This window comes from Oncorhynchus keta, chromosome 34, assembly GCF_023373465.1.
Source record: "Oncorhynchus keta strain PuntledgeMale-10-30-2019 chromosome 34, Oket_V2, whole genome shotgun sequence".
NCBI classification, from domain to species: domain Eukaryota; kingdom Metazoa; phylum Chordata; class Actinopteri; order Salmoniformes; family Salmonidae; genus Oncorhynchus; species Oncorhynchus keta.
Window position 1 is genome coordinate 22,738,231 of NC_068454.1, and position 14,861 is coordinate 22,753,091.

Genomic DNA, 14,861 nt, shown 5'->3' on the forward strand with positions numbered 1-14,861 from the left:
CAGATCAGTCTGGCTTGGCAGAAAGTGTTCTGGATCACACATACACATACACACACCCCCACTCAAACGCATACATGCACGTATGTGCGAACACACACACACAGACTGTTCTCTCTCTCTCTAAAGCAGGGGAGATCCATGGATCACAGTTAGCTTCCCCTGCTACAGTCACACCTCATTTCCTCCTATTACAGCAGAGCACAGCAGCTCTCTACAGACTCTTAAAGGATGGGACTTTTTCTCAACTCAACCATTTTTTTTATTTCAATTTGTTCATTGTATTTTTATCATTCTGAGCCATCATATCCTGCAGCGTAGCCTAGTGGTAAGAGTGTTGGACTAGTCACCGAAAGGTTCCAAGTTCAAATCCCAAGCTGACAAGGTACAAATCTGTTGTTCTGCCCCTGAACAGGCAGTTAACCCACTGTTCCTAGGCATCATTGAAAGTAAGAATTTGTTCTTAACTGACTTCATTAGTTAAATAATGGGGGAAAAAAGGATAATCCTATTTAGTTTTGGGGGGTATTTTACCATTTTCTCCACAATGTCAATCTTGTCTCATCGCTGCAACTTCCAGAAAGGGTCAGGAGAAGGTCGAGTCTTGCGTTCTCCGAAGCATGACCCACCAAACCGCGTTTCTTAACACCTGCCTGCTTAACCCAGAAACCAGCTGCACCACTGTGTCGGAGGAAAAACATTCAACGGACAAAGGAAGTCAGCCAAATGATTTGTGTGGCGATTGGATAAGCTGGCATTGTGCTGTCACGCCACTTCCTTGATAGCTGTCGTCCTGGACCTACAAATGCCTTGACCTTTATCGATCAATTGTATTGGTGGAGCTTTGCATAGTACATTCTGTTGTTGTAATGTAGGCTTAATCCCAAGTCCTCAGTGACAGGGATGGTCATTGGCTAGAGCAGACAATGTGTCTGAATGCCTTTGAGCTGAGTGGTTTTGACTGATATTGTTTCTGGTTGGCTTAGAGTTGACTGATTCTGACTGATGTCCCTTGGACTGATTGACTGGCATCATGTCAGGAGGGAGTGTTGCTTTGTTTAACCCCACAAGGTGAGGTGCAGTTTGGTTACTCACTCCATGAAGCGTCCATTGGGATGGGATGAAGCCCTTCTGTACTCCTGGCTGACATTGTTCCATGTTTTCCAAATGAACTATTTCAATTATAAACTTGAATTCAGCTTTACAGTATATTTACTGTAGGCCTACATGAAAGTAACATAATAATGTGAAAATGAATGCCCTGCCTGACCTTCAAAATGTATTTTCTAAATATAAAAAAGGTATAGGCCTAGGTAAGCATAGCTAATCTCGTTTAAAATGGAGGCAAATATATTAATTTGCAATTTACGCTATGCATCACATTATGTTACATTTCCTCCCACACAGATCATTTGCAATCCAAATCTACCTGAAATATAGGTAACAACATTGGTCATCAATAACCTGCAGAAATATTGATGTCCGGCTGGAAGAGGCACACACATACACGAACACGCACACACATAGACTTTGCTGGCTGCCATGCACACTGCCGTTGTGTTGTCAGCTAACACCCTCTAGCGCCGGGCGCCCTGCACAGATGCGCTCTGTCTCGCCGTTCTGTAGCTGTACTCTGTCGTAAACGGGAGTTGTACAGTTCTCTGCTGCAGCAGTCAGTCCAGGCTTGCATCGAACCGGCGACAGCGGCACTACGCTCGCTCAGAACAACCAAACAACTGATACCGCGCCACTTGGAGTTTGGAACTGTATGTCACGAATCGCATCCTGGCGTCTTCCATTTCCCGCGTGAAGGAATCACGAATACACTTAGCTGAAACCAGGGGGAAATAAAATAGTGCACACGAGGAGGAACGTTTGATTAGATTTGTTGTCAAAACAGTGAAATACAGGAAAGTCCGATACGGAGCGCAACGAATTGTGTCTTTGAGCATCGCTCTAGAAATGCGTTCGCTGCAGGTAAATGTCGTCTTGATGTTTGTTTTTGCCGCGGTGTGAACTTCACCAACCTTCCTAAGCTCTCCGCCGGATCATGCGATGGATCTCCTCCAGTAGCCTACATCTGTCTGTCAGCTCTCTCCAGCGGGGACTGGATGTGAGGAGGGTCCGGGGAGAGGAGAGACACCCACGGCTCCACTTGGGATCTAAAGGCGCTGTGTGACCAGGTTTCTTCTTCTGGATAGTCTCCTGCTCGGCGCGGTGCTGGGCAGCCTGTGGATGGTACAGAAATGACTTTAGGAGAAAAACTCTGCCTCGTTTTCCTATTTTTTCGGATTTTCTTCACTCCTACCAGCCACAGCAATCAAGGTGAGAGATTTTTTATCTGCGCATGACTTGAGAAGAGTTTAATATTAGCCTCAATTATTTATTAGTTATATGTATTTTTTGGGGGGCAAAGGCTGCTGATATGTGCTTTAATTCACACTTGTGGCACATGTTTCCTCCCGCGCCTAAATGTAGCCATAATAGGCTACAGTTAACCAATGATTGCATTGACCAATATATAGGCCGGAACCTACAGATAGGTCATGTAACATGTTACAGTAGGCACCGCCAATAACAGGAGCTCTTGGCTACGACATTCATATTCCAACCAGCACGTTTGCTTTCCAAATGACTGGCAGTCTGCGTTTTTAATTTCTTGAAAATAGCACGCAGTTTGATTTTGAATAATGTGAATTTATGGATATTAAACAGTTTAGCATGTGTGGAACAAATAGGCCTACTGGAAGGACAACAACCTACCGGTAAATAACGCACGGAGCCCTTTCCCGCGCTACGAACGCTGTGAAAGCTGGAGAGTGAGAAGTTGACAACCCGGGGGTGGCAAATCAATTAGGCTAAGGTTACCTATCTACATCCTTCAATGACTACAACCGTCCATTACGTTTTACATAAGGTTTACAAATGGACAAAATACTTACAGTATCCAATCAGAAACACAAAAAATCCCATATTTTTAACGTAGTGGCTGGATTGAATTATGTAAAGACTGAGGTTAAACGTTTTAAATTGTATTTATTTAAGGCCATACTATACCTTCAAACTATACAGACAGATTCGTTGATCCAGGCAGATTGATGCTCTCAGGTGAATTGAGCCCGTAGCAGGCTTTTGGATCCCATTGCTGTTCCATTCGGCTACATTGACCTGATGCATGACTGCAAACCACATAAGAATCACACCAGATAATAAAATCACTGTTATGTTTCCTTTAGAGTTTTCTTTCTCTATGGTGTCGTCTTTGTCTCTCTGCCACAAAATTTGGTTAAAGAAGCTCAGGTGTGTGTGTGTGTGTGTGTGTGTGTGTGTGTGTGTGTGTGTGTGTGTGTGTGTGTGTGTGTGTGTGTGTGTGTGTGTGTGTGTGTGTGTGTGTGTGTGTGTGTGTGTGTGTGTGTGTGTGTTTGTGCGTACGCGCTATCACTCAGGTTTAAAATAGTTAAATTGATTCTACAGGGACACAGAGGGATGTGGCCCCTAGGTTATATTTGATTGTTTTCTCAGTTCAATAAAAGTGATACTACTCCCTCTTCTGATACTACTCCCTCTTCTCCCAGGCAGATGCTTCATAACAGCCCAGTGTGTCTTTGTGCTGCCTTCAAAGATTGAATGATGATTGAGTTGATGAGTAGCGTGTCAGCTTTCCAATCAGCCCTATGGTGTCTTTCACATTGACTTCAGAGGTGCCTCTGAGGTTTTGTTTTAGGCTGCTTCCAGCTTCTGTCCGTGGTTCTGAAACTGTTTCTCTGCACTGTGTGTGTGTGTGTGTGTGTGTGTGTGTGTGTGTGTGTGTGTGTGTGTGTGTGTGTGTGTGTGTGTGTGTGTGTGTGTGTGTGTGTGTGTGTGTGTGTGTGTGTGTGTGTGTGTGTGTGTGTGTGTGTGTGTGTGAACCTATGTGTGGCATCCAGATGATGTGTATTTCTCACCTGTTGTTGTTGGATTTAGAGGCCTTACCACATGTCACAATTAATCAGAAAACAACTCTAGAATTATGTTTTATCTCTGCCAGACAAACAGCTCTTTGCTTTTAAAACCCATGTGTCAAATGTTGTATATTGCTTTGAACCGGGTGAAGGTGAGCGTTGTAGGTTGGGGATTTCACAGACACAATTGGGCCTGATGTCAGCTGAGAGGAAAACAATGAAAACCAATCAGTCTCATCCTCCCTGGCTGGGAGACGCTGAATGCAGCATGTCAGACAATCCCTCACACCAACATCAGTGTTCTGCAGGGACACAAAGAGTTATTAACTAACCCTACTACACAAGCACTGCCACGTTTCAGCTTTCTCTACAGTACTCACTGTTATTCTTATTTCGGTGGGAGTTTTGTTGGAGCTGCATTGTTTTTTTCCTAGCCTGGCTGGTAAAAACAATAGGAGGATTGGATAAATGAAAGGATTGGCTAAATGAAAGGATTGGCTAAATGAAATACGCTGCAGAGATTCAGAGAATCTGAGAAAAATGTCAGTCCATTGTTGTAACATTGTTTTAAGTGTCCCCAAACTAAAGGGTTGATCCTTTTAAACGAGGCAGGAGATCCCTTGGTTCACTGGGTCCTGCTTTGCTGCTGGGCCCAGACACCCTTCCATCCTTAAACCAAGACAAATATACCAAACAATTTTGCTTTCAGCACTTACAGTATGTTTCTATGACTGATCAAAAGTAATTTCCTCACGCTCTCTCCTGTCTCTCTCCTGTTTCTCTCCTGTCTCTCTCCTGGCTCTCTCCTGTCTCTCTCCTGTCTCTCTCCTGTCTCTCTCCTGTCTCTCTCCTGGCTCTCTCCTGTCTCTCTCCTGTCTCTCTCCTGGCTCTCTCCTGGCTCTCTCCTGTCTCTCTCCTGTCTCTCTCCTGTCTCTCTCCTGTCTCTCTCCTGTCTCTCTCCTGTCTCTCTCCTGTCTCTCTCCTGTCTCTCTCCTGTCTCTCTCCTGTCTCTCTCCTGGCTCTCTCCTGTCTCTCTCCTGTCTCTCCTGTCTCTCTCCTGTCTCTCTCCTGTCTCTCTCCTGTCTCTCTCCTGTCTCTCTCCTGGCTCTCTCCTGTCTCTCTCCTGTCTCTCTCCTGTCTTTCTCCTGTCTCTCTCCTGTCTCTCTCCTGTCTCTCTCCTGTCTCTCTCCTGTCTGTCTCCTGGCTCTCTCCTGGCTCTCTCCTGTCTCTCTCCTGTCTCTCTCCTGTCTCTCTCCTGTCTCTCTCCTGGCTCTCTCCTGTCTCTCTCCTGTCTCTCTCCTGTCTCTCTCCTGGCTCTCTCCTGGCTCCCTCCTGTCTCTCTCCTGGCTCTCTCCTGGCTCTCTCCTGTCTCTCTGCAGCAGACATATAGTGAACAAAATGTTTGGAACATCACATTTCAATGACATTGAATCGTAATACATATAGAATTGTGAGAATCCCAATACATATTGTATCTGCACCTAAGTATGGTGATAATATTGTATAATGAGGTTCCTGGCAATTCCTAGACTTATTTCCCATCCCCAACTAACTAAGCCCTATCCCTGATAAAGTTGTGTTATCAGTGCATGCATCAAAAGCTTGTCTCAGTGGCGCCACCTGCAGCTGGCTCTCCAAAGAATCTAGGTGGGAGAAGGTAGAACTAGCTATACAGGGTCAGATATATTTACCTCCTAATGGTTCATTTATAGGTAGGTTATATTGTAAACTGATCCTAGATCTGTGGTTAGGCGCTAGGTGTGATGTGTGGCCTGTTAGCGAATGGGTAGATGGTCTCTCAGGTGTGTTGAGATGGCTTCTCCTCAGTTTGACACTCTTACATGCTTCCTGTTCTAACACTATGACAGTCCATCCTCGAGGCGTCTGTGAATGGCCCTCTAACGAAAGGTTGCTACATTTCTCTTTGACCTGTCTCTGTCATGCCTGTCTTGTAACTGTCATTTAGGGTCAGCACTGTGTTATGAAGCCATGGCATTCTGCAGACAATCTTTCCATTCTGGTCAAGACTGTAACCTCCCCTCACTGTAGCACTTCATCTGCTACTCTGTGGTACATTCTCATTAAAAGCCTCATGGTGCTAATATCTGATCTAATTAGCTTCTAGCTCTGGTTTGCTTGGCTATAGTTCTGACATTAAGATGTTACATAGCGGTCTGATTCATCTCGAAGGAGTAGGAATGTGAGCGACGCGTTTTCCCCACCACGCCTGTCAGATTGTCTGTGCTGTAGAAAGTGTTTCATTTCACACCACTTCCTATCATCTGAATAGAATACCACCAAATGTCAATATATTCTCTTTCTACCCAATCACTTTCCCTACATCTCTTCATCTCTCAAATGTTATTTTCATCTTCTTCTACAGCCTTCAGAGGAAGGCCCTATACATTTTCAAAGACTCCAGCCACCCAAGTAATAGACTGTTCTCTCTGCTACCACACGACAATCTGGAACCAACAGGACCCTGAACAGCTTTTACCCCCAAGCCATAAGACTGATAAATAGTTAGTTAAATAGTTAACCAATAGCTACCCGGAATATCTACATTTACCCTTTTTGCACTAACTCTTTTGACTCATCACATATGCTTCTGTTATTGTCTATCCTGTTGCCTAGTCACTTCCTCCCTACCTATATGTACATATCGACCACAATTACCTCATACCCCTGAACATGGACTCGGTCCTGGTACTCCGTGCATATAGCCACGTTATCATGACTCATTGTCTATTATTTCTATATTTTTCTCTCTGCATTGTTGGGAAGGGCCCGGCCTGTAAGTAAGCATTTCACTGTTAGTTTACACCTGTTGTTTACCAAGCATGTGACAAATGCAATATGATTTGATCAAATTTGATTGAATTAGCTTTACATCCAAAGTAAATGGTTAAGGTTAGGGTTACCTGTTAAATTGTCAAGGTTAAGGATCGGGTTGGCAAGCGGATCCTAGATTGAACGACTAATGTCACTCCACGCACCTGGTTTTAAAGACAGGACAGAAACCAGCAGACAGGCACCCAGGGAACAGCGTTCCCATTCTTGTATTATAAAGCTAGAACACAGATTCATAAGCAGGCCCTGTAATGTTCTATTAATACCCCAGTGAAAACCCCCTGGGAACACTGCTGCTCTAAGCAGGGTCCTACAGGCCCCACCGTCTACTGGGAATATACTACACTACTACACTACACTGAGACAGAGACTGTTATAGGACAATACACACACACACACACAAATGACTGCATAGACACGAACACAGATACACACACAGGTGCACATACATACATAAACACACATTAAAATATTTTAATTACGCATAACTGTACAGAAGAGGCGAATGAAAAAATCCCAACGTTTATGAATGAAGTCTTTAACTGCTTTGTTATTATCCAGGACAGGAGAATCATGTTGTTGGAAGGCATAGCTTTCAACAGCTACCAGCCAGACCAGGCTCAGAGCAGTCTGTTTGTGGTTACACTGAGAAGGTATTCAGATCATTATAGGGTTGAGTTGGAAACAGACATTGTGTGATGAATATGGCCAGTGGTTAAGTATAGATTTACATTGGGTGAGAAATAGAGCTTCTACACACACACACACACACACACACACACACACACACACACACACACACACACACACACACACACACACACACACACACACACACACACACACACACACACACACACACACACACACACACACACACACACACACACACACACACACACACACACACACACACACACACACACACACACACACACACACACACACACACACACACACACACACACATTGCCAATGGTCAGGAAGGTATGGATTTCAAGTGTGTGTGAGAGAGAGAGACGGAGGCAGACAGTGCAATTAGTCCTGTCCCCAGGGGTTCTGCTGAGGATACTACTGCTACTGGCACTCCATTCTCCACCGGCCTGCCAGACATACAGACACTGTTGGGAGAGGAGGAGGACATGGAGTTCTGCTGGTTAAAACTGCAGCTAAATAACTCAACCAGTATGTGGGGCTGATTTCCAGGACCCAGATTAAGCCTTCTCCTGGACTCAAAAGCAAGGGCAATGCAGCAAGAGAAAGTGCTTTTTTGTGTTTGTTTTTTTGGAACTAACAAACAAATTCCTGCTAAAAAGTTAAAGAAATTTCCACTATTTAGTATTTTTATTTGCATTTAAATAGAACGTCCTCAAAGCTCATTGCTTTGCAGTGTATTGATGTATCACCCTACCACTGAAAAAATAATAATAAAGAAGTGGATTAACATAGGAAGTTGTGCCCATAATACATAATGTATCTCTCTCTCTCTCTCTCTCTCTCTCTCTCTCTCTCTCTCTCTCTCTCTCTCTCTCTTCTCTCTCTCTCTCTCTCTCTCTCTCTCTCTCTCTCTCTCTCTCTCTCTCTCTCTCTCTCGCTCTGTGCTCCAGTAACATTGTAATCCTGTGTTTCTCTCTCTGACATCAGTCATGCATACAATATGTATTTATAAACATGACATTTCTATGTTATTATAAAGGTCAGGAATAAACACCTTTTTTTCCTTTTCTGCTATTACCTCACATGGAAACACTCAACTTCACTAGCAGCTGTTTGACTTGTTTTGACCAGGGTTTCACTTATACATTTTCGAAAGATGGCGAGGTACTGGATGGCCGACAATTTGCAAGTTTCGACCCAATTTTGCTATTTTGTGATTATTTTGTTAATTTTTTTATTTTCATAAAATGTATCCGCTATTATTTCTTACAACCGAAAATAACTGTTGAACATCAGATCGGCAGTTACCCCAATTTCGTCTTCAACTTCGACTGCCTTGGGCTCTCTCTGTAATTCCGTCCCATTTTTTGGGCTACCCAAGAGGAAACACCGGCATTACAGAGGCAAGGGGGGGTCCTGGTGAGATTAAGGCGAAGGTGAAACCGCCCACCTCTTCCCTCTGTTCTACTGGCCAATAAATATACAGTTACGTCATAATATGATGGATGACCTCCGATCGCAGATTTGCTACCAACGAAACTGCAATATTCTTTGCTTTAATGAAACATAGCTCTCAGACAAGGTACCCCCCATGACTATTCAACTTGATGGATTCTTCATTCACCGGGTGGACAGGACAGGGAAGTAGGGGAATTTGGTGGTGGGGGGAGGGGTTTTCCTCTACATCAACAACAACTGGTGTGCTAACTCCAGCACGGTGGAAGTGTTGACCCACTGTTCACCCGTCTTGGAATACCTGATGGTCAAATGCCGACCCTTCTACCTCCCAAGGGAGTTTTCAGCTGTTACGGTGACTGTTGTATAAATTCTACCTCAGGACAAGAAAAATAACAAGCTGTCATTTAGCCAACTGTACAAGGCTATAAACAAGCAAGAAAACCTTCATCCAGAGGCTGCTTTTCTGGTTACCGGCAAATTTTATTTTGCGTCACTAAGACACTTGATGCACAACTTCCATCAACATGTTTCCAATGCCACTAGGGGCAATAAAGTCCTAGACGACTGTTATTCTACGCAGAAGCATACAAAGCCCTCTCTTATCCGCCATTCGGTAAATCAGATCATGACTCCGTACTCCTGCTGTCACGTTTGTCATATGAAGGTGACCAAGGTGCAGCGTGGTATGCGTACATTCTTCTTTTAAAAAAGAAAGAACACTGAACAAACTAACAAAATGAACGAAACGTGAAGCTAATACGAATAGTGCAGACAGGCAACTAAACATAGAATAAGAACCCACAAACACCAAAGGGGAAATGGCTACCTAAATATGATCCCCAATCAGAGACAACGATAAACAGCTGCCTCTGACTGGGAACCATATCAGGCCACCATAAACATACAAATACCTAGACCTACAAAACCCTAGACATACAAAAACCTAGACATACAAAAACCCTAGACAATACAAAAACTAGCGTATCCACCCTAGTCACACCCTGACCTAACCAAAATATAACCCTGAGGCTACGGCCGAGGAAATAAATAAGTGCAAGAAGTTCCGCTTTGACCTCTTCAGAGTCATCAAATGAGCAAAAGGACAATATATGAATAAAGGGAAATCATATTACACAGGCTCCGACGCCCGCTGCATGTGGCAAGGGCTACAGTCCATTATCGATTACAAAGGAAAACCCAGACATGATCTGCCCAATGATGCCTCTCTATCAGACCAACTCAATAAATGTTATACACGCTTTGACAACAACAACATTGTGCCGGGTATGAGGGCCGTCACCGACACAGACGATTGGGTGATCTCACCTCCCGAGGCTGACGTGAGAAAGGACTTTAATCAGGTCAACATCCACAAGGCCGCGGAGCCGGCGGTATTCCAGGGCGTGTTCTCACACCTGAAAGTCCCTGTCTGTAATCCCCTCATGTTTTAAGATGACCACCATCCATCCTGTCCCCAAGAACTCTAAGGCTTCATGCAACAATGACTACAGACCTGTAGCACACTGTTTGGTAATCATGAAGTGCTTTTTTAGACTTGTTAAGGCACACATTAACTCCACGATCCCAGACACCCTAGACCCACTCCAATTTGTATACCGCCCCAACAGATCCATAGATGACGCAATCTCAATTGCTCTCCACACTGCCCTCACCCACCTAGATAAGACGAATACCTATGTGAAAATGCTGTTCATTGATTACAGCTCAGCGTTCAACACCATTGTCCCCTCCAAGCTCGTCACCAAGTTTAGGACTGGGTCTGAACACCTGCCTGTGCAACTGGATCTTGGACTTCCTGACGGATCGACCCCAGGTGGTGAGGTTAGGCAACATCACCTCCGCCACGCTGACCCTCAACACGGGGGCCCCACAGAGGTGTTTGCTTAGTCCCCTCCTGTACTCCCTGTTCACCCATGACTGCGTGGCCACGCACGACTCCAACACCGTACTCAAGTTTGCTGACAACACAACGGTGGTAGGTCTGATCAGCGGCGACAATGAGTCAGCCTACAGGGAGGAGGTCAGTGACCTGGCAGTGTGGTGCCAGAGCAGCAACCTCTCCCTGAACATCAGTAAGACCAATGAGCTAATTGTGGAGTACAGGAATCTGGGGGGCGAGCACACCCCCATCCATATCGACGGGGCTGCAGTGGGGCAGGTTGAGAGCTTTAAGTTCCTTGGTGTTCAAATCACTAAAAACTTAAAATGGTCCACCTCGAAGTTGAAATGGATTGGCATGGACCCTTGAATCCTCAAAAAGTTCTACAGCTGTACCATTGAGAGCATATTGATTGGCTGCATCACAGCCTGGTATGGCAATAGCACCGCACTCGATCACATGGCGCTACAGAGGGTGGTGCGGACAGCCCAGTACATCACTGGTGTAATGCTTTCATATAGTACAGCTTTCATATAGTATAACTTTCATATAGTACAGCTTTCATATAGTATTGCTTTTGAAATAGTACAGGTTCCATATACTACAGCTTTCATATAAAATAGCTTTCAAATAGTACAGCGTATCATGCTGTGTATATAGTAGCTTTACTTTTAACATGCTGTACATACAGTTGAAGTCGGAAGTTTACATACACTTAGGTTGGAGTCATTAAAAATCATTTTCAACCACTCCACAAATTTCTTGTTAACAAACTATAGATCTGGCAAGTTGGTTAGGACATCTACTTTGGCCACGACACAAGTCATTTTTTTCCAACAATTGTTTACAGACAGATCATTTCACTTATAATTCACTGTATCGCAATTCCAGTGGGTCAGACATTTACATACACTAAGTTGACTGTGCCTTTCAACAGCTTGGAAAATTCCAGAAAATGATGTCATGGCTTTAGAAGCTTCTGATAGGCTAATTGACATCATTTGAGTCAATTGGAGGTGAACCTGTGGATGTATTTCAAAGCCTACCTTCAAACTCAGTGCCTCTTTGCTTGACATCATGGGAAAATCAAAAGAAATCAGCCAAGACCCAAGTCTGGTTCATCCTTGGCAGCAATTTCCAAATGCCTGATGGTACCAACTTCATCTGTACAAACAATAGTACGCAAGTATAAACACCATGGGACCACGCAACCCTCATCTCCTAGAGATGAACGTACTTTGGTGTGAAAAGTGCAAATCAATCCCAGAACAACAGCAAAGGACCTTGTGAAGATGCTGGAGGAAACAGGTACAAAAGTATCTATATCCACAGTAAAACGAGTCCTACATCGACATAACCTGAAAGGCCACTCAGCAAGGAAGAAGCAACTGCTCCAAAACCGCCATAAAAAAAGCCAGACTACGGTTTGCAACTGCACATGGGGACAAAGATCATACTTTTTGGAGAAATGTCCTCTGGTCTGATGAAACAAAAATAGAACTGTTTGGCCATAATGACCATCGTCATGTTTGGAGGAAAAAGAGGCAGGCTTGCAAGCTGGAGAACACCATCCCAACCGTGAAGCATGGGGGTGGCAGCATCATGTTGTGGGGGTGCTTTGCTGCAGGAGGGACTGTCACGCCTTGGTCATTGTATTTTGTGTTTTCGTTATATATTTGGTCAGGCCAGGGTGTGACATGACTTAAATGTAAATGTAAATGTAATATTGGGGTTTTTGTATTATTGGGATTACGGCTGAGTAGGGGTGTTGCATAGGCTTGACTGCCTGGGGCGGTTCTCAATCAGAGTCAGGTGATTCTCGTTGTCTCTGATTGGGAACCGTATTTAGGTAGCCTGGTTTCGCTTTGTATTTTGTGGGTTATTGTTCCTGTCTCTGTGTAGTTTCACCAGATAGGCTGTAATTAGGTTTCACGTTCCGTTTGTTGTTTTTGTATATGTATAAGTTATTTCATGTATCACGATCTTTGTTCATTAAAGTCAGGAGTAACCACTACGCTGCATTTCGGTCCGACTCTCTTTCCACAAACGAAGAATGCCGTTACAGAATCACCCACCACACTCGGACCGAGCAGCGTGTTAACAGGCAGCGACAGCTTGAACAGCGAAGGGAGGACGTTATGGACAGCAGAGGCATGGAGTATACGACGTGGGAAGAAATCGACAGGTGGGCGGCCGACCCAGAGAGAGTGCAGGTGCCCGCCTGGGATTCGCTGGAGCAATGCGAAGAGGGCTATAGGCGAATGGAGTCAAAAAGAAAGACACGTCGGCGCAGAGCGAAAACCGAAAGTAACCCCCAAATATTTATTGGGGGAGGGCGCAGAGAGAGAGTGGCTGAGTCAGGGTTCAGACCTGAGCCAACTCTCCCTGTTAATCGTGAAGAGCAGTTGCAGTGGGAGAGGCTGCACCACTTGGAGAATTGGACATGGGAGGAGGAATTAGACGGAAAAGGACGCTGGGCTCAGCCTGGAGAATATCGCCATCCCAAGGAAGAAATAGAGGCGGCTAAAGCGGAGAGGCGCTGGTATGAGGAGGCAGCACGGTGACGCGGTTGGAAGCCCGAAAAGCAGCCCAAAAAATGGGGCTAAAAGGGAGTATGGCTATGCCAGGTAGGAGACCTGCGCAAACTCCCTGTGCTCACCGTTGGGCTAGAGAGACCGGGCAGGCACCGTGTTATGCTATGGAGCGCACGGTGTTTCCAGTGCGGGTGCATAGCCCGGTGCGGCACAAAACAGCCCTTCCTATTGGCCGGGCTAGAGTGGGCATCGAGCCAGGTAAGCTTGGGCAGGCTCGGTGCTCAAGAGCTCCAGTGCGCCTGCACGGTCCGGTCTATCCAGAGCCACCTCCACACACCAGTCCTCCGGTAGCAGCTCCCTGCACCAGGCTTCCTGTGCGTGTCCTCAACCCTGTAGCACCAGTTCCAGCACCACGCACCAGGCCTTCTGTGCGCCTCGCCTGTTCAGCACAGCCAGAGCCTTCCTTCCCTCCTGCGCTGTCGGAGTCTCCCGCCTGTTCAGCACAGCCAGAGCCTTCCTTCCCTCCTGCGCTGTCGGAGTCTCCCGCCTGTTCAGCACAGCCAGAGCCTTCCTCCTCTACAGCGCTGCCAGAGCCTCCTGTTGTTCGGAGCAGCCTGAGCTGTCAGTCTGCATGAAGCAGCCAGAGCTGCCAGTCTGCAAGGAGCTGCTAGTCTACAAGGTGCTGCCAGCCTGCATGGAGCAGTCAGAGCTGTCAGCCTGCATGGAGCAGTCAGAGCTGTCAGCCTGCATGGAGCAGTCAGAGCTGTCAGTCTGTATGAAGCAGCCAGAGCTGTCAGTCTGCATGAAGCAGCCAGAGCTGTCAGTCTGCAAGGAGCTGCTAGTCTGCAAGGAGCTTTCAGTCTGCAAGGTGCTGCCAGCCTGCATGGAGCAGTCAGAGCTGTCAGCCTGCATGGAGCAGTCAGAGCTGTCAGCCTGCATGGAGCAGTCAGAGCTGTCAGTCTGCATGAAGCAGCCAGAGCTGTCAGTCTGCATGAAGCAGCCAGAGCTGTCAGTCTGTAAGAAGCAGCCAGAGCTGTCAGTCTGCATAGAGCAGCTAGATCCGCCAGTCAGCCATGATCTTCTAGATCTGCCAGACAACCAGTCTCTTCCAGATCTGCCAGTCAACCAGTCTCTCCCAGATCTGCCAGTCAACCAGTCTCTTCCAGATCTGCCAGTCAACCAGTCTCTTCCAGATCTGCCAGTCAACCAGAATCTTCCAGTTCCGCCAGCCAGCCAGGATCTACCGGAGCCTACTACCTGCCTGAGCTTCATCTCAGTACTGGGCTTCCTCTCAGTACTGGGCTTCCTCTCAGTACTGGGCTTTCTCTCAGTACTGGGCTTCCCCTCAGTTCCGGGCTACCCCTCAGTTCCGGGCTGCCCCTCAGTCCCGAGCTGACCCTCAGTCCCGAGCTGCCCCTCAGCCCCGAGCTGCCCCTCAGTCCCGAGCTGCCTCAGTCACGAGCTGCTCCTCAGTTCAGTGGGGTTCTGGGTGAGGACTATTAGGCCATGGTCGGCGGCGAGGGT

General features: G+C 46.2%; 1 protein-coding gene across 1 annotated transcript in view; it reads left to right on the plus strand.

Moving 5' to 3' along the window:
- The first annotated feature begins 331 nt into the window (after window positions 1-331).
- Window positions 332-14,861, plus strand: part of LOC118366834 (ephrin type-A receptor 6-like) — a 298,784-nt gene continuing 284,254 nt past the window's right edge. The window contains exon 1 of the mRNA XM_052493450.1: window positions 332-2,322. Coding sequence (XP_052349410.1) covers window positions 2,244-2,322 — 79 coding nt within the window. The 5' untranslated portion in view covers window positions 332-2,243. The remainder of the gene's footprint in view (window positions 2,323-14,861) is intronic.